We start from the raw sequence: 19,687 nt of genomic DNA on the forward strand, positions 1-19,687 counted from the left end.
ATGCGCTGCACAGCAATGGCTGTTCTGCAAGGTGAATGCCTCCAGAATTGTCAGGCCACTTTGGACAGTACAAGCAATCTGTATGTGCATGGCCAGTACAGCAGTTTGGGAGTTCTCAGTGCTTTTCCACATGGGTAGGTCTGTCACAGATACTGTAGTAGGTCTGGTCAGAGATACTGCTTTTCCCTGCCACAGGAAGGCACCCTCATGTCACCTGAGCCAGGAATATTCATCTCCTCTGTCAAAGTGCTTGATTTTTCTGATGTATTATTGAAGATTTTTCTTACAGCTGGAACTGATGCATGTTAATTGACTGCAGTAACTTTTCAAATACCTTTAACTCACCAAAGGTATTCTTTCACCCTACCAAGCTATCCTTTTTTTACTGCCAAGCTGATTCATTTTAAAAGGTCAATGAAGAGCAAATAGTAGAGGATGAAGTCTGACATTTGCTTGTGAAACAGAGGTAGTGGTTTAATAAGTTACTGCTCATCTTTTCCTTCTCAGCTCAGTCTAAATGGGCAAGTTCTGGCTCACTCCAATGCGATATGAAACAGGATTGCTTACACTGCTGTCCTAGGGACAAAGACCTGATTATTCCTTAAATAGTTAAAATGGCCCCACTTGAACCTTAAGACCCTGTTCTTGGAGCACAGGCAGGGAGAAAGGTATGTCTAGTCCATGGAAAGTGTCAGCCTGTAATGGTATGTAACCCTTGACAAAACACCTTGCCCAGAAAAATATATTAATGCCTCTTCCTACAGCTGCCTATGCAATTCTCCCACTCTAAGTCATGTTTACCATAATCAGCCCATCACACAGTGTAATATAGGCTCCTCTGATATTGTGTATTTAATAATCAAATAGTAGCACTTCTTCCAAGAGCAGTCTTCTCTGAAGTCGGTGAAGAATTCCTGCTTCAGGCAAGAGGTAAAAGAAGAGAAAGGAATGGTTCTTGTAGATAAGTTCTATCAAATATACATCATGGTACAGTGGCCTGTAAGAAGTTTTCCCCTGGAAGTTATTCACTGCATGTTTTCCAAGCTGGTTAGATATCAGAGAAGTTTGTGAAACATATTTAATCATGTATTTATTTATTTTAGATGTTTGATGTGACTGAAGGGGCTCTTGGAAGCGTAAGTCCTACACACAATTTTGAACCTCCTCATTATGATGGCATTGAAGCACTTGCTATTATGGGAGACAACCTTTTTAGTGGATCCAGAGATAATGGCATTAAGAAATGGGATTTGGCTCAAAAAGACCTTCTTCAGGTAATGCAAAAAAAAAATACGTGGCTAATGTGACAGTCCTGCTGTACAACTGTGCTCAGGCTGTGTAAATGTGCAGGCTTATACAATGACTATTCACTTTAGATACTGATGTTTTTAATAGGGAAGGTACAGAGCACTACGAAAGAAGTCAATAACGTACTTGATCTTTGCACTAGGAATGCAGTTGCTTTTCTTTTAAGTGAATGTAGCATCAGGAAATGCTCAAGTAGAGGGCTTGTGGGTTTTGGTTTTTTTTGCTTTGGTAAGTAGGCAGCACTTGCCTCCACTGTGATTGAAACCATTGGGTATCATCCTTGTCATTGACAAGTTGGTGAATTTTGGACTGAGAACTCAATGACAAACAATGCTTGAGATTAGGCTACAGAATGTTTTCTTGTGAAGAGGGTTTACACCTACCTCACTCCACCCAGCCTTTTGCTATGTAGTGTTTACAACATGCACAAAACAATCTGCTGTTAGAAGATATTTGCTGTAAGCTTTCACTGGGAAAAAAAAAAAGAAGGAAAAGCAGGCAAGAAGGACCTCACATCCAGGGAAACTTTGAAGCTCATTGTAATTTGTTTGACATGGAGAACTTTGGCTACTTGCTGCAAGCCAGGCTGTTCTTCTAGGTCTTGTGAGAGGCGGTTGAGGTAGAGAGACAGTTATTTGAGACTGTCTGAGAAATGGAAGTCAGAAAAACAAATGTCAGAAAATACTGTTGGTTTTGCAAAGGTTTGGTTAGATACCAATCATTTAATAATTTTTGGAGAGAGGAAGGGCATGTCTGTTTGTGCATTTAATGTGCAGACTGATAGCAAGGAAATAGACGATTAAAGTTTTGAGACATGAGAGAATAATGGACTAGTCACCTTCAATAAGTTCTGTGTACTTAGTATTCCATAAATACAGTTTTCTGGACCTTTTTTCAAAATTGTCTAATCAGGTGTCAGTTCCTTTTCAAAATACTACTAAGACTTCACATTTAAAATAAGGATTCAGAAATCCAGCTTCTTGCAGAAAATGTTCACTTGGCCTTGACATTGGGCTTGGGACATCTTCCCTCTTGTCTGTCTGTCTAGGGGAATGCGTTAAGCATCTTGTTAGAAAGAACAGCAGGAGCACAGGAACAGGAAACATTTTGTATTCTCAGAATGACTTTACTGAAATTGTATTTAGTGTCTTCAGTCTTGCATTTTAGGCTCATTATAATTTTATGCCATATGCACTTTTGCCATTGCAATTAATTTAACATCAGAATGAATACAGGAGTGGGGTGAAGTAGCATGTATTGGTGGACTAGTTGTATTCCTTAATTTTCTTTTGGTGTATGTTCATAAGTTCTATACTTCATGTTCCTCTGTTGGCTTTAAAAGTAGAGCTTAACTTAAAAGATCTCAAGCTTCTTTTTATTTCTACAAAGTATGTATTTTTCAAGGGGGTGAGGCTAAAGCATTTGACAAAACAATTTAATTTTTATTCACTGTCTTTTAAGAGAAGTGCTTATTTTGAGGGGTAATTCAGGAGGAATGGGTCCACTGGAAGTCACACATTGCAAATTTGGTCCAAGCAAGGCTGACTGTAGTTAGGTCCGGTTATGAAAGGCTTTGCCCATCTGAGGTCTCAAAATCTCCAAGGTCACAGACTGCAGAGCTGCTTTGGGCAACACATTGCACTCCTTAAGCTGCTCTGGGCAACGCATTGCACTCCTTAAGCTACTCTGGGCAACACATTGCACTCCTTAAGCTACTCTGGGCAACACATTGCACTCCTTAAGCTACTCGTCTGTGAATTTGCCTCCACTCATATCCAGATAGAATTTCTGTTGTTGCAACTTTGTTGTTTGAAGCCAGAGAGTTGTAGTCTATGGGGCGGAGTCTAGTTGAAGGCCTGTAACTAGTGGAGTGCCTCAAGGGTCAGTACTGGGACCAGTATTATTTAATATATTCATCAACGATTTAGATGAGGGAATTGAGTGTACTATCAGCAAGTTTGCTGATGACACTAAGCTGGGAGGAGTGGCTGACACACCAGAAGGCTGTGCTGCCATCCAGCGAGACCTGGACAGGCTGGAGAGTTGGGCAGGGAATAACTTGATGAAATATAACAAGGGAAAGTGTAGAGTCCTGCATCTGGGCAGGAACAACCCCAGGTTCCAGTATAGGTTGGGGAACGACCTGTTAGAGAGCAGTGTAGGGGAGAGGGACCTGGGGGTCCTAATGGACGACAGGATGACCATGAGCCAACACTGTGCCCTTGTGGCCAAGAAGGCCAATGGCATCCTGGGGTGTATTAGAAGGGGGGTGGTTAGTAGGTCGAGAGAGGTCCTCCTTCCCCTCTACTCTGCCCTGGTGAGACCCCATCTGGAATATTGTGTCCAGTTCTGGGCCCCTCAGTTCGAGAAGGACAGGGAGCTGCTGGAGAGAGTCCAGCGCTGGGCAACCAAGATGATTAAGGGAGTGGAGCATCTCCCTTATGAGGAAAGACTGAGGGAGCTGGGTCTCTATAGTTTGGAGGAGACTGAGGGGTGACCTTATTAGTGTATATAAATATATAAAGGGGGAGTGTCACGAGGATGGAGCCAGGCTCTACTCAGTGGCAAACAATGATAGCACAAGGGGTAATGGGTACAAACTGGAACAGAAGAGGTTCCACTTAAACTTGAGAAGAAACTTCTCAGTGAGGGTGACAGAACACTGGAACAGGCTGCCCAGGGAGGTTGTGGAGTCTCCTTCCCTGGAGACATTCAAAACCTGCCTGGACACATTCCTGTGTAACATTATCTAGGTGTTCCTGCTCCAGCAGGGGGATTGGACTAGATGATCTTTCGAGGTCCCTTCCAATCTCTAGCATACTGTGATACTGTGAACTTTCTTTTGTCCTGTACACTTGACTGTTCTAGATGAGGGAAGATCAACCTGAAACAGAGCTGAGCTGCTTTAAATTATAAATTCTTACATTTCAACAGAGGTTCTGTTTTGGCATACATGTGTTAAGCAAGTCTGATCCCTTGTCATTGGTGAATGCTATTCAAAAGAATTTGGAGATGGGGATTCATTTGCTGTAATACATCCCAAGCCACAAAACACTACTGTGACAAAAATTAAGATTTATAAGAACCACTCCTCCTCCCAGTTTCATGAAGTGCTGCAGGACCCGACCATCAGTGTTGTGATAGCAGTATATGTTATAGATAAAATGTCATGATGATCCTAGAAAGCTGAATGTACTTCCTAATATGAGAAATGCAGCAAAGTGGTTCCTACCAAAGTGAACTGGAGAAGAGCTATTCTTGGTCCCCTTAAAAGACAGCAAACTTGTGCTATTAAACAGTGATGGTACCAAATGGATGTTATTCTTAGCTGGTCTGTGCAGCATTTTGCTTTCTGAATTAACAGTAAAATACTAGTGAGTGTCTTTCCTTGATAAAGGGTTAATGTATTGTTGAGTGCTACATCACAACATCAATTTATAATGCATAATGGGAAAAGAAGAAAGGAGTAAGGCAAATATAGCTATAGTTTCTGTCTCCCTGGTATATTTTTAAGCAGAGTTCTGGATATTCTTTTTATGTGTTTTATAGTTTATAGACAGACCTGACACAAAGACCATATGTTCAAATATGCATTTGAAAATATGCGTTTGAACATTGTTCAAAAATATGCATTTGAACATACGCAGATTTAGCATCATCCTAAATTAATTTCTGTTCCACATGGTCAGCTGTACATATTGGATTTTCTTCTTGTTTTGCAGTACTATTTCATAAAGAGAAACAAACTCATGGTACAGAATTAGCCTCTTGGAAGATAACACCCTTCTTGCTCTAAAGGAGGAGAAGCTGCAGGGCTGGGATATACCCAGAGTCATGTAGCAACTATTGCAGGACAGGAATCAGGCTTGGAACTTGGGATTTTGCCATTTCTGCTCTCATTCCTCTAGAAGCTTCTGCAGCCCTGTGAGACTTGCCTGCCTTCTCTTTTCCAGCAAGTTCCTAATGCTCATAAAGACTGGGTGTGTGCTCTTGGCCTGGTACCTGGTGCTCCAGTTCTGCTCAGCGGCTGCAGAGGAGGCACTCTCAAGCTCTGGAATGTGGATACCTTTGCACCCATTGGGGAGATGAAGGGACATGACAGCCCTATCAATGCAATCTGCACCAACTCCAGCCAGATTTTCACAGCTGCAGAGTGAGTTTTTCTTTTCTATGAATCTTTCTTTTCCATTGCTCCCAATAGAATTCTGTCTACATAAATGCATTTAGGAGAGCTTCCGCAGTGTCATTTCAGAGCAAGCATGGGGAGACCCAGTCCATGCGCCTGAATGCTAGTAATCTACTGCAGTGATCTCCAAGGTGGGGTGCATGCACCCCAGGGGATGTGCAACATGATCCATTGCGTTTCAGGAAGAAAATATGAGAACTTCAATAGTACCTGTGTATCATTTATAAGTGAATAAATACACATGGGGGTGTGTGCTCAGAAAAATTTTAGTGGTAGGGTTGCATGATCAGGAAACTTTGGATACCAGTGATCTGCAGGATGGCAGGTAGAATTTGGTAATAGCTGAGAACTTTACCAGCTTGTCTCTGCAGTTGGGCTCTTTACTGCCAGGGCTGGTCCCTGGCCTGTGGGAATTTTTCTAAAAGCCATGGTATGTGTTTGATTTTAGTTTGATTGTTTTGTTTGTTTTTAAGTGCTGGCATATAGCAGAAGCTTTGCAAGCCTTCCTATTGTCCTTTAAATACCTTGATTGGAATATTTGCTTTCTCACTAAAGTGAGCAAATTCAGTAGCTGAAACCTCAGGGAACCTGACCAAGAAAAATGTCTCATTCTGGAGGAAGCTAGCTTTGCTGCTGCCTCCTGCATTTAGTGGTGTAGTCTGAGCACAGGAGCTGAGAAAGCTATTGTGTTATCTTCTAGTGCCATTTGCTTCTGGCCTTGTGAATTGAAAGCAAGTCTTAGAGCAGGATTTCAGAGTTGCCAAGTTGCCACCTTTGGTGGGAAATTTTTATACTTAGGCATTAATAGATGGGGTAGAGACATCAAAGCTTGTGTCTTTGTTTGTCTAAAGATAAGGCAAGTAAGGTAAGTTTAGAACATGCATGTATCTGAAATTTGTTCTTTATTACTAGCAAAAGAAAATCCCAGCCTTTTGGCACTTGTAACCTTGTGGTGAAGGTCTGCAGAACTTGGGGTATTATTCACAATTTACAGCAAAGTGAAGGCACAAGTCAGAAAACCTCTGTACTGTGATAAAGTCTGTCCTGACTGCTGCTTCCTGGCTGGTTTTGAGGGGGTTATAATGAAAGCATGAGTCAATGTTTGCCCGTCACACAACTCAATGTTTGAGAAATTCATAACTTTTACACCTCTTTCACAGGATAAATTGCTATTTAAGAAGACCATTTTACTTTTTAATTATGCTAATAGAGTTTTTAACATATTCCATGTGATATTTTACTTACACAAACTTTAAAATTGTGTAAATAATGATTGTTACCAAAAGTACAGAATTATAGTTTGCTTCTCCTGGGTTTCTGAATACCACCTCACAGGTATACGTTTTCCAGCAAAGGGTTCTTTTTGGAGGGGGGAATTAGGATTTTGTATCGTCTCGTGGTTCTGTGCTTTTTTTACCTTATTATAGACTGACATCTCTCATGCAAACAGAGCAAGTTTCATGTCCTATTCGATTTAACATGTTTATAACTTTTCACACTTTTTTTTTATGGTCAGGAAGTAGCCTTGTCCTGTTGAGTTTATCTCTCTAATTCTGCAGTACACTGACTGTTTGCAGTGGTCTGCTGAGTTGCAAACAGTTACATGATAGAACCTGTTCTCTGTCAGTCTACTTAAGCCTGTTACCATTAGCTGTATTTTAAAAACAAAGTAATAGCAGAGTAGGATTTTTTCTTTCTTTAGGTGTACGATATTTATATTTGTCCAGATCCTTAAATGTAGTAGCCAGTGCTGCGTTAAGGTTAGAGAATCTTAAATGTTGTACATGTTAGATTACAAAATCTCCTGGAAGTGGAATGACCCTTGCATATCCATTAAGGAAATATTATTTTGCCAACAATGCCTTTCTGAATAAATCACTCAAGCTTTTAAGAAAGCTTCCTTCTCATTCCCTGCTTCCCCCTTCCCTCCCCAGTACCTCTCCCTCATCAGCTTAATTGCCTAGCTCTCTAATACTGCTTTGGTTTGGTTTTCAGTGACCGGACCGTGAGGATCTGGAAAGCTCGAAACCTCATGGATGGACAGATCTCAGATACAGGAGATGCAAGTGAAGATCTTGCCAGTAATTGAAAAGATAGGGATAAAGGAATAGATTGTTGAATTTGAGGTGCACTCTATGCAGTTTGCTGCATGCTTATTAGATAAACACTGATGACTGGAATGAACTGACAATTAGGAGTGAACTCTTCCACTAGACCTGCTGTCCTTAAAATATGTACTGTATTTAAGAAAAAAATAACCTCTTGGTAACCAGCGTGTGTCTCAGTGGTCACATATATGTCTATGTATTATGGCTGGAATTGTGTGCATATGTAATACTTGCAGTTTAAATTAACTGGAAATCAGTCTAATAAGCGTCTCAAAATTATAACCTGGAACATATAACAAGTGCTCTGCTGTATTTCACTCACCAGTATGATTAGCTGGTTTGCATTTTAGGGTAGCAGGGGAGTGATGATGTCCCAGTAATAAGCCTTTGATTAGGACAGGCAGTTTCAAGATTCTAAAGGTCACTCACACTGTTGTTAGAGAAGTGCAGTGAAGAAGCTGTTAATGACACATCTATATGACACAGCTGTATCCTGCTAACAGAATGCCATGTGATTTGTGTTAATGTTAGCATAGAATCCTTGTTGACCAAAGTTGTGCAGCTATGTATACTTTGTGCTCAGGACTAGAACTCAAATGCTTATAAACTGGTATGTTTTATTAGTGTTTTGCCTGTATTCTGTAATGACTAGGTGTTCTTAGTGTCATGACAGAAATATATCTTAATCTATTTTTCTTACAGATTTGTTTCTATCATCTCACATTTTCTTTTCTAAAGCAAAATGTCTTTCCTTTTTATCTAATTTTATATGCTGCTAAATGTATTTTAAATACACAGTTTTGCAAACCTTGGCTTTGAGAACTGAACCACCTGTATTGGAAAAAGCTATGTAAATAGATGGTTGTACAAAGAAAATATCTTATCTTGTGCCTGTATGACTTTTAAAGCCCTTAGAGTGTGGATATTGAGGGAGGATGTATAATTTACGCAACTGTTTTGAACATTAATTTGTAAATTCTGCAGATTTTAAAGACTTACGTAGATTGAGATACACTGTTTGGATATTGAGCTTTTTTTGGTTGGTGTTTGTTTTGGTTTGTTTGTTTTCCAGGAAATACAGGTCTGTAAATTATAGCTTATGTAGGTAATGCTTAAATAAAGATGTGACTGTGAACTACTTCTTGGTTTTGACTTCTTCATCATGCTTCCTTATAAAAAATTCACTTCCCTTGCAAAGGCCCTGAATGTAGAATGCACAACTTTACATAAGCGGAGTAGCTTGCTGAGTAATATAACCCATAGGTTATTCTGGTATCCTGTGTTTGTGTTCTCGTTGGCCATTATTTGTGTTTTGATGGTAGATAGGAATGCTGGTTGGATTCCCTCATACTAAGCACAGTACAGAGTTAAAATAAAGCAGATGGCTCCTGTTCCTGAGAACTGACAGTTCTTACCTTATTACATATGGTCTGTCAAACAAAATATAGTTGTGATGCTTTTTCCTGATCTTGGGGAATAATTTCCTTCTCAGCTCAGCTTGAAAGGAGATGAAAATAAATGCTGCTTGTGATCTGAGGTTACTGTTTTTTTCCAACTTTTGGCACAAACAAGTAAAGGTACGTATTGTTAAGGAACTATGTATAGGTTAGTTAAAATAAATAACAGCCATATCAATTAGTGTTTATCTATCTTGCTTTTTGACTACTCAAAGGATGCATGCATGCAGGATTTGGGACTACAGCACACCTTCAAGCAAAACTCCCAATGGAGAGTGGGTTTACATACAAGACTAGTATGAGAGGCTTTGTGTACCTGTGGAGGGCCCCTATTTTGCCTGGCCCAGCAGGTAAAGGCCATGAAAAAATGATGCCAACATGTTGGTGACCCCTGATTTTTGAGCTGAATACTCACGGCTGTCATCTGGGAGCCCTGGGTAGCTGTGGGGTGTTAGTGTGTGCGTGTGTGTGTTTAGTGTGTGTAAGAGTCATAAGAACGTTGTGGTTTGCAACTGCGGGACAAGAGTCCTTACAAACCTAGTAAATAGCAGCTTGCTGTCAGGTAGTCTGGTTTGCATGTGCTTCTCTGGTGATGCTTGACAGCACAGACATCTTGTTTCAGGAAGGCAGCCATAAAACTTAGAGAGTGTGTGTATAGAAAGATTCTGGGTATCTCCCTCCAGGAAGACATTCCACTCTAAACTAGCTCTTACCATAGAACGCACCTTTATTCTGAAAGTTCCTGTCATCAAGTAATTGGAAGGAATTTGTAAAGGTTACACTTATCAGTGTCTTGTTTTAATGGAGAATTCTTCAACTGTTTTTCTCCAAACTTTTAATTTGTACTCTGAAGTTAGGTATGTGACAAAGGATAATGTGAAATCAGAAGAAGGTAGGTGCTCGTCTGAAGGTGTTTGTTTAAAAATGTGGTGTCTGAATTTTTTTTTCTATGAATTCTAAAAAATCATGGGAAAATCATTCTCCAAGTTGGATTTCAGAAGTTAAGCAAAGCTTGTGGACAAGTTGCTGACTCTATCCCATCTTATCTGCTTAGATATGTTCTTAAATCCAGGGTCATGTGTTACGATTAATCTCATGTAAGGTACAAATGGTGAGAAAATATTTGCAGTGGTTTTATGATATATCAGTACAAGTGCTTATTGTGCCCCTGCCTTGTATAAAAGGCTCCATGCCGCTGGCAGAAATTGCCCTTTGACCATGGAGTGGATCAGGAGCCTGTGCTGCTTGGCTGTTGTTCTGGCAGGTAAACATAAGGCACCTGTATTTTGCTGCAGGCTTTAAAAACAGGATATAAATGTGATAGCAGAAGAGCTGTTAGGAGAGGCAATCTTTTTACATGGAAAAGGAGACAATCCAGAGTGGCCTTAACTCCACCTGAGGTGAATCTGTGGCAGGGCACCAGGACTGGCTTGTTCAGAAATACACCCCAGTCCACAGATCTTGGGCACAGCACAGACACTGGAGTCAATGGGACCGTTCAGCTGCTGAAACTTGCCCTGTGCTTTGCTAGTTTGGCATTTTCTTTCTCCCAGTGTACCAGAGGTTAAGTTGGTCCAGATCTAATAAAGGGAGAAAAATCTTACTCTGCCAGGTAAAGGAAGAGGGAACCTTTGCAGCAACCGTCTTTGAAACATATGGATGAACCCGGAATGTAAAGACTAATGCTATTGAATTAAAAGGTCTGTGGTAATACTTTAATTCCTTGCTTATGCCTTACTGCAGCAGTTCCTAATCCAATCTCAGAAAGTTGAAGTCAAGGTTTTTAAACGGCAGTGGGGATAATTTCTCACATATATCTTTCAAACTACCTTGCTTTAGCTTCTGTGCCCATGGAAATTATTGTGGAAAAGCAAGTAGCCATAACTACTGCTATATTCAACTGCTCATTTGCATTTCATCTTCTATGTATGGTTACAGACATAGGCCGTAAAGGCAGTTAAAATGGTGTGGAGATTTTAAAATGGGAATGTTTTGTAAAAGCACGAAAGGAAAATTGCATCTTCCCACTTGCTGCTACCCCATTTGTGCTATAACTGAAGTAAATCCAGGAATGCAGAGATGAGCAAGGTTCAGCTCCTCGTACCTTGCCAAGTGCCTGTTTGCAAAATTTGATGGAACGTTTAAGCTTCACATTGATGGGGGGAAGAGGAATTAAAGAAATTTCTTGGTTCCTGCAGAGCATTTTTTCCCCTTGAACTAGAGTTTTCATTTACAACCTCCTTCTTGTGCAGTATTTCAATAGCATGTTATTATACAAATGAGTTGATAAGTGTCCCATGGACCTATGCTATGTAAATCATCACCAGGTTAATAATCTGCTGTAGTATGTTCAGTAAGATTCTTTGATATCAGCAATGAAATCACTGATGCTGTGTTTGACTCCCATATGAAAAAAACAACCAAACAAAAAAATGAGCCTAAATGAGCTTAAATGAGCTGTGATTGGTTCACTTTATTTTGTGCTGTTTCTGGGAAGGTGTTAACTCGAGTGTGCAAAGCAGAGCAGCACGAAGCTGCTGAACACAGAAGCCATGCACTGACTGCAGAGGTGGTCCTTGGTACAGCATTCTTCTACTCTCTGCAGTTGCCGGGGTTTAAGGACATCAGGATCCAGAGGGTTGCAGGAAGCCTTTGATATCCTTCCATCTCCCTCAATAAGTACTATTATTCAATGCACAGTGATTCAGAGGCAGGGCAGTTATTTCCATGGCACTTGCACACTGCCTTTCCCTCAACTGCATCAGGGACACAGTACAAAGAGGCAAGAGTTTACTCACCCAGCCCGCTGTCTTGGTGTTTCATTAGACCACTGATGAATCCTCCCTGATTTCTGCTCCAAGAAGAAATAATCTGGGGATTGTAGAGGAAGCTTCACATTTCTGTTTCAATCTGGGTGAAAAAGAGGATCCAACTTTAGGGCTTTCCTATGGGACATATCGCTGGGAGTGAATGCTGGGTGGAAAGCAGCCAGCCTTTGAGACATGACTGTCCACCGCAGAAAACAAAGGTGGAAGCCAAGCCTGCCTGTCTGGCAGCTGGGGAAGGCTAACAGGGTTTTATGTGTTAATACCTGCCTATAGAAGGTGATATGAGGCCTTGTGGCAGCAAGGAGCAAGCTCTGCTGTGTGTCCCAGGAGCCTAAGACCTGAGCATCAGATGCTTCTGCATCAACAGGGGATGAGAGCTTTCTCAAAAGACAAATGTAGATGGCACTCAGCTCCTGCTTTTCTGCATTCCCATTCACTATTTGGGAATAAACCCTGGCATAGCTGCGTGATGGCATTTTCTAGTGAAGCTACAGTTCTATTCTGTAAATTTTCCCAGTATACATAATTATTGCTTATGCACATCTGCTTGTAAAATTCTTTCTATGGAGAAGCCCAGACTGCATCAGCAATTGTGCTTTAAGCTTTCAAGCACACAATGGTCCACATTAAAAGAAAAAGTAATTAAGGCAGAGGTATTAGTCATTTTATGGAAAAGAGCAATTATCATTCAAGTAGATTTAATCTTTGAGTACTGCGATAATGACTAAAATGACAAAAGTTAACTTCAAGATAAATATGCTGCCTGCAGTTCTGCTCCCTTTAAGGGTACTTGATAACAGGGTGTTTTGGCAGCACAGCAGGGAGCCAGTCTCACAGTGCCCCTGCTCTCAGGAGGAGAGGGAGAACCTTGCTCAATGCAGGGGAAGCACAGGGCTCGAACTGGAGCTGCAAAAAGGGGAAGATTTAGCACCTTGTTAAGGCTTTGTCGGGATGATTCTGCAAATGACTAATTTGTGCCTTTTCTTTAACATCTTCCCTTTACTCATAACCCTACCTCTATTATCACCAGCTATTAATACTAGGTATATATGTAGTAGTCATACAGTATGGACATGAAACCCAATGCAAGCATGCATGTAATCAGCATTTTTATATTTATATCGTACAGGTGTATGCTCATTTCACATACTTGTGCGTGTGTATAGATAACCTCTGTGTACAACATGAGAGAGAATAAGTGCACTGAAAATGTAGTGTTCCAATACCGACAGCAGTTCTAGTCCTTACTGAAGTACATACACCCCCTGTTCAGGCAGCCTGAAGTGCTGCTCTCCCACCTCGCCAGCAGTTTCATTACCCTGCTCTTTTAACTTTCCATGAGCATTTCAAGCAAGTCATGCTTCAGCTGAGCACCAGCAGCTCTGAGCACTGAACAGCACAGACCCACTGCCTCGCCTTGTAAAAGTGATTGGTTGCTCTTGCCTCGGTCAGGAGCAGGCAGGCTGCTCTGCCAGCATCTTAGTCACATGTATTAGCCCCAAAATGGGGGAAAAGCACAACAAAAAAAGAATAACTAAAGAGGTTTGCGTTATTGGTTATTATTTAACTGAGCTCTGTTTCCCGCTGCCAGTGGCCGGCGGGTGCCTCGGCTCAACCCTGGACCCACAGTGCTCGGGGGCAGTGGCAGTGCAGAAACGCATCAACTGCCACCCGCAGCCCGGCGCATCCCGCGAGGCCTGCGAGGCGCGGGGCTGCACGTGGTGCGCCACCGACGTGCCCAGTGCTCCCTGGTGCTTCTTCCCCGAGGACAGTCCCTATGGCTACTCGCTGAGTGGGAGTACTGAGAAGACAGCCACAGGCTGGAGGTAAGTGTGTGCGGCTCCTTCAGTGCTGCAGTCCCACAGTGCACGGTGACCACTGCTGCCACCCCAGGGCAGCTCCCCACAGACCTTCCTAGAATCCTGTCCTAGAATGGTTTGGGTTGGAAGGGTCCTTAAAACTCACCCAGTTCCAATCCCCTGCCATGGGCTGGAGCAGGGACACCTTCCACTAGACCAGGCTGCTCCAAGCCCCATCCAACCTGGCCTTGAACACTGCCAGGGATGGGGCAGCCACGGCTTCTCTGGACAACCTGCAGTCAAGAATTTCTTCCTAATGTCTAATTCTCTACCCCATGCTTAGCTTGTGACAACAAAGGTAATGGACATACTTCCTTGAGCATAAAGCATGCAAAGTTGGGGTCCTTTGCCCATACCACGCTGCTGGTGAGGAAACTGATTGGTGGCACAGCATGGTCCCTCCCACCGTGGGAGCTGTGTGCCAGGAGATCAGTAGTACCTATTCTATCCATTAACGACGAGAACCTAAACTAACCTCAGGGATTATTTCTCTTGATAAGTCAATGATTTATTTTTAAAGGGCTGAGTTGATCCCCCCGGCTTGTGCCAGGGTGGTCACAGGTAGCAAGCAGATGCGGTGGGCACCAGCACGTGTTTCTACCACAGGGTAACACTGAGCAAGCATCAAGTCTTGTCCCTCTTTGGAAATGACATTTCCCCGGTCACCTTGGAAGTGGAGTTCCAGACAAGAGACAGGCTCCGGTTCAGGGTGAGTGTTTCAGGGGGTGGGCAATTAACCAAGGCAATATGTGCTAACAAATGAGCTAACTTGCCTCTTCCTCACCTTGCTTTAGCTCTATGACCCCAACGAGCAGCGGTTTGAGGTCCCACTCAAGATTGGCTCCCCTGGGATTACTGCCAATGAGACCAGCTATGATGTGGAGCTCACGGATGACTCCTCACACTTCAGGATCTGGAGGAAAAGCACCGGCACTGTGCTGTGAGTACCACATGTCATTCACATCGCTCTTCACAGAAATTAAGCACTGATTCCTCGCACCCTATTGCTTGGGTCTGTGTGACACAGGCTCAAGCTCAAAGTGGATGTGGAGTAAGCACTGATTTGTGCCTTATCCCTGTAAAACAGTCAATATTAATAATATGTGCTTGTGTAGCAGTTATCTATGTGCATGTACAAAAGGTTATTCAGCAAGCCAACTTTTGAGGTTACACTTTCACAGCTTGGGATGGTGCTGGACTCAACTTGTGAAAGCGCTGAACTAAGATTTCTGAAATTTGGGGTGTTTTAATATGTCAGAAATTGAACGCCAAATCTGCTCTCCCTCTCCAAGAGGTAGGCCTAGGAAATTAAAGCTCAAAGCCACAGAGGCCGTAGGTCCCTAACTTCCACTGGCTTCAGCGAATGGCATTTGTGGGTCTAGTTTGTCACTACAAAAATGCAGCTATTTTCTCAAGCTGGCACTGTCAGTTTAACTTCAGCAAAAGCTCCCCCACTGCCAAGGTCACCAGGGGTCACAATTTCCCATTTTCTTGGCTTCCACCAACGCCTCTCTGGTGTGTAATAGTACTTGGCAAGAGAATCCCAATCAAGGTGCACTCCTGCAGCTGCATTCAGGAGTGCTACAGCATGACATTAGCAGCAGCCTCTGGCTGTCTGTGGTGACAAACGACAGTGTTACAGACTGCCCTGGGTCATCACTACTTGACTCAGGTATGCGAAGGAGGTGCACAGAACGTAGAAATATGGGTACTGTTTGTATCAGGCTGTGTTTGTGTCTATATTAGCATTTTAATTCAGATCAGCAGCACCTTTAGACATGAATCTCCTGATTATAGGCTGACCTCGTAGTGGCTCTGAGGAGCATTGATTAGGTCCTTCCATGTGCCCTTACCACTCAGGAGGTGTGCTCTGGGAAGACACACACTGCGATCTGGCTGCTAACAGCCTGCTTCAGGGCAAGCCCCAACATGTGCGTGGCCACTGCTTCCTCAGCACCAGCTCTGCCAGTCTTGCACACCCCACCAGTGTAAGAACATTTCCTGATCACTGGGATCAAGTAATTAAAAAATCAGCTCAGATTTCCATGCTCCCAGGAAACTCTTTGTTAAACAGACTCAAAATACAAGCATTACCTTTGTGAGCAGTGTAAGGATGGTTTAACACATGTGAGGCAAGACAATACAGCCTCCAGAATGGCTTGAGTCTGCAGATGGAACTACCACTCCAGGTTTTTAATTAGCTGCCCATACTTTTAAACTACAGTCTTGTGGCATCTCTTTTTATACATATTGCAGTCAATGCTGTGAAGTTTTTTGTGGGTGTTTTCTTTCCCCCAGGCTACTGTAAGTGAACGTATTATGCATTATTCTGATAACAAAAATAATTTAGCTCCTCGTTAGATGTCACAGCTTTGTGAGAACAGTGGGCTTACACTAAGAAATGCAGTTCTCTTTGTAAGAAGAGGTTTTTTGTAAAGTCTCCTTCATTGGGATGGTGATGTAAGGGGGAATGCCTAAGAAGACAAGGTGAGCAGCTCATGGCCTGTTCCCACACAGCCTTTCACATCTTCACCCAAACCCCAAGGGCTTAGTCTTGGTTAGTCAGAGCATCCTCAAACTTTGGGCATCCCAGTTAAGGTTAGGGCCTGCTGCAAAGCAGATGCAGGGTTTGATCCACTGAGCTGCCAAAGGCACAGCAAGAGGCAGAGGAGCACAAGGCAGTCCCCGCTGAGCAGGTTTCCAGGAGGGCACGTTCGCTGGCCTACCACGGGCCCTGGTAAGCCTCCTCCATACCCCAGCAGTGAGTGAGGCACCTCCGGCCCAGCAGAATCTGTGCTCAGCAGCAGGCGGGGGGTGCAGGAGCCATGCGCTTCAGAGCCCGCGGAGGTAGAGGGCAGTCTTGGTCAGCAGCATCGGCGCAGCACTCGCTGTAATGCTCTGCTATGCAGCGCTGCTGCTGGAAAAGCGTGCGCTGCCTCCAGGCAGGTAAAGGAGTTCCGAGCCCCATCCGACCCCAAACAGAGGAAATCGTGGGTGAATATAATGAACGGTTAATGGGTTTTTATCCTGAAAACAATGGCAGGACTGCTACTAAAAGATTCCCATCAGCAGAGACATAGGATTTTGCATATAGGAAAGGAAATTATATGTTCCCAGGAATTTTTGTGTGAAATGGCACAGCAGTACTATAGACTGAAGGATCATATCTCGGCAAGGAGCCATTCCCCTCACAGCTGAATCAATTTTGGAGTTAAATTCCCTATGTGAGGAGCAGAAATGCTTTGCTTTCATTTGCTTGCCTGTCCTGTCAGGGTGAGTGAATGCAGATGCTCAGGGATGCCTCCACAGCCTGGCTTGGAGGGATTTGCAACCTCCTTAGCCACCAGAAGAGCTGTGCAGAAGGAAATCTTTCAAAATAGGTTATACATCCTGGCCTAAAAGCCATAGGCAGCTGCATTTGCTTGATTGGGGAGGATGAACCCTCAGCAAGCAGCGCTACAGGAGCATCCCCCCAGTGACTTCACTAGCTGGCTGGATGCAGGGGAGCACTGGTGGCATCTGGCATGTTAAGCAGATTTTCATGTTAGCTCAGCCTGCCCAAAAGGCAGGTTTGGATGCTTGGGAGGTGGGTCTGAGCATGCTGTAGCAGGGGTTCAGCAAGAACTGCTGCTGAGCATCTTCATCATTGCCCTGTCCCCATCCCTGTCCAAGTGCAGTCTGCAGAGAAGATGTGAAACCCCAAGTCTTTTCCTTTGAGCTCCCTGCAGAGGTGGGAGCTGCTGTTCCAGGGCACCCAGCATGCCTGTGTCCAGGCACAGAGCCACACGCGGGTGCCTCTGTGGCTGTGCCAGGTTAGGGCAGGCTGTGTGGACAAGTGTCCCTGAGAAACAGGCAAGCATATAACATCTGGAGGGACTCTAGTCTCCTACTTTAAGATGTGAATGGCCATGGCCTTGCTGTCCCAGTGAACAGCTGAACCAGTCATTAATCTTCGTATGAACAAAAACACTGCTCAGAACAGTTGATGTAGGCAAACAAAGCGTTCTCACAGGTGCTGTAGTTGCACTCCCTGGGTGTAGGTGGATCATAACTCATGTCTACACCAAACCAGGTCAGGGTGCTCTGCTAGACCATTCTAACACATTTAAGGAAGGCTTTCCTGGTGTAAAGCAATCCCAGATCCTCAGAAATCTCTTTTACATGATGCTTCTTGTTATCCCTCACCAGCAGCTTTAAACTCCTCGATGACGCACCTCCAAAAAGCCCTAAAATCCCTCATGATCCCAAGCATGCTCTGGCACAGATGGGAGAGAGCAGCATGTCCCAAACAGAAATATGGTATAGATTTGGGTTGTTCTTTCCAAGCACATGCTTGTATTTCCCTCCCCTCCTTTCCAGTGCAGTCTATCCTGTTGTCAGTGTCTCTGTGGCACAGACTTTGCAGTGATGAGGGAGTTGCCAGCAGAATCTGTCTGCCTGATTTAAAACCCCATCCCAGCTCTGACACCTATATGCACAGAGCCTCCTCCTTGTGTGGAATGATTTAAAACCACATTGGAAAGGTTGCAGGGTAGAGGCAGCGGAGGCTTTGAGGTATTGCTGAATGTGCTCCACAGGCGTTTCTCCTGCTTGCTGCATGCAAGGAACCACTGCTGTAGCTCAGGTACCCAACTGCCAGTTCAAGGAGGGCAGGACAAACTGGAAGCTCCATATAATCACAATAGCAAGGGAGAGGAATGAATTATGTAGGGGAAAGACATTAATTACAAACCTCATGCAGAACCAGGAGCAGGAAAGAAAGGCCAGGTCCTACTACATTGCTCCAAGGTAATCAGGTGATAGCTGCTGCTTCACCTGCATGGGGTGAAAATTAGACAGGGTTGTGCAGGGACCTACAGCAATAAAAATAGGAGAGAAAATATTAGGTTGTAATAAGGCAGGTGAGGGAGCAAAGCATTGCCTCTGAGTTATTTCATGGCATGTGCTCTCGGGTTGAGTCCTATTCTTCTTTCTTCTTCTTTGCTTCTGCCACTAACAACAACAAACCTTGGAGGAGATAGTATCAAGTGTAAGCATGAAGGCTTCAAGAAAGCATAGATTTCCTCCCGAACAGAGAGTAAAAGGCTGGGAACTGTTTGCTTTAAGGCAGCGATAAATAACAAAGACATCCTCATTTTGCAGTGTGCGATTACTCTGTGGGACTCATTGCCCCAGGGTGGTGCTGACATGGGAGGCTTAGCAGGATGCACATTCAAGCATAGTAAAACAATCATCTGTAGAAAAAAACCCAAACAACTGGTTTTGTCTCCATGTTTCACAACATAAAGCTAATTCTGTGAAACAGCCAGAAACTTCCTCCATAAGCAGATTATTGCAAGACTGGCTCTGAGTGATATCTTATGTCTTCCTCTGCGATATCTGGCCTGGGCTGTTGCTGGAGACAGGCTGCAGAGGGATGGACTATTGATTTGATTCTCCACTTTAATATCCGTTCTCCATCTGACTTTTCCTTCATGATGTTATATGAATAATGGAAGGCAAAACGTTTTTTCCAAGCCAGATAAGTGCTCCTTTCTCTCTATTAAGAGTTTGGAATACCTCATTTACCATCACACTTGGGAAGATATGGCACAAATAACCACAATCTAATCAAGATTTTCCCCAATTTCCAAAAAGGCTGCTGCAGAGTTCAGCTGCCTTTTTTATTGATTGTGGTAGTAAGCACAGACACCACTTACCATGAAGACATTTTTACATAGGCAAAGCTATTAGAATGATTTATAACACTATTGTCTTAAACTGCAATTTTGCTGAAAACAACAGGAGCAAATTGTGTGCATCTTGGTAACTTGAGTTTGCTTCTAGTTTGTAAAAGCCATTGTTTTAGTCTTCTAATCATAAAGATTTATGTTACACAGGCAAGAATTATTGTAGGTATATAACATATTCAAGTGTTTTTCAGAACAAAAATGAAGCATTA

The 19,687-nt window shown here is 43.2% G+C and overlaps 2 protein-coding genes across 11 annotated transcripts in view; both read left to right on the forward strand.

Annotated features, from left to right (window-relative positions):
• The window catches only part of KIF21A (kinesin family member 21A), a 94,475-nt gene extending 85,735 nt beyond the window's left edge, over window positions 1–8,740 (forward strand). For all 10 annotated transcript variants that reach the window (XM_062638314.1, XM_062638316.1, XM_062638322.1 and 7 more), the window contains 3 exons: window positions 1,104–1,274; window positions 5,262–5,461; window positions 7,490–8,740. In XM_062638314.1, the coding sequence (XP_062494298.1) occupies window positions 1,104–1,274; window positions 5,262–5,461; window positions 7,490–7,583 (465 nt within the window). In that variant the 3' untranslated portion in view covers window positions 7,584–8,740. The remainder of the gene's footprint in view (window positions 1–1,103; window positions 1,275–5,261; window positions 5,462–7,489) is intronic.
• Window positions 8,741–10,187: 1,447 nt separating this feature from the next.
• Window positions 10,188–19,687, forward strand: part of LOC134173869 (sucrase-isomaltase, intestinal-like) — a 59,077-nt gene continuing 49,577 nt past the window's right edge. The window contains exons 1-4 of the mRNA XM_062638325.1: window positions 10,188–10,323; window positions 13,479–13,713; window positions 14,353–14,455; window positions 14,541–14,686. Coding sequence (XP_062494309.1) covers window positions 10,278–10,323; window positions 13,479–13,713; window positions 14,353–14,455; window positions 14,541–14,686 — 530 coding nt within the window. The 5' untranslated portion in view covers window positions 10,188–10,277. The remainder of the gene's footprint in view (window positions 10,324–13,478; window positions 13,714–14,352; window positions 14,456–14,540; window positions 14,687–19,687) is intronic.

Source organism: Pezoporus occidentalis, unplaced genomic scaffold (genome assembly GCF_034315485.1).
Source record: "Pezoporus occidentalis ecotype Australia unplaced genomic scaffold, CSIRO_AGI_Poc_V1 ctg56, whole genome shotgun sequence".
In the NCBI taxonomy this organism is placed as follows: Eukaryota; Metazoa; Chordata; class Aves; order Psittaciformes; family Psittacidae; genus Pezoporus; species Pezoporus occidentalis.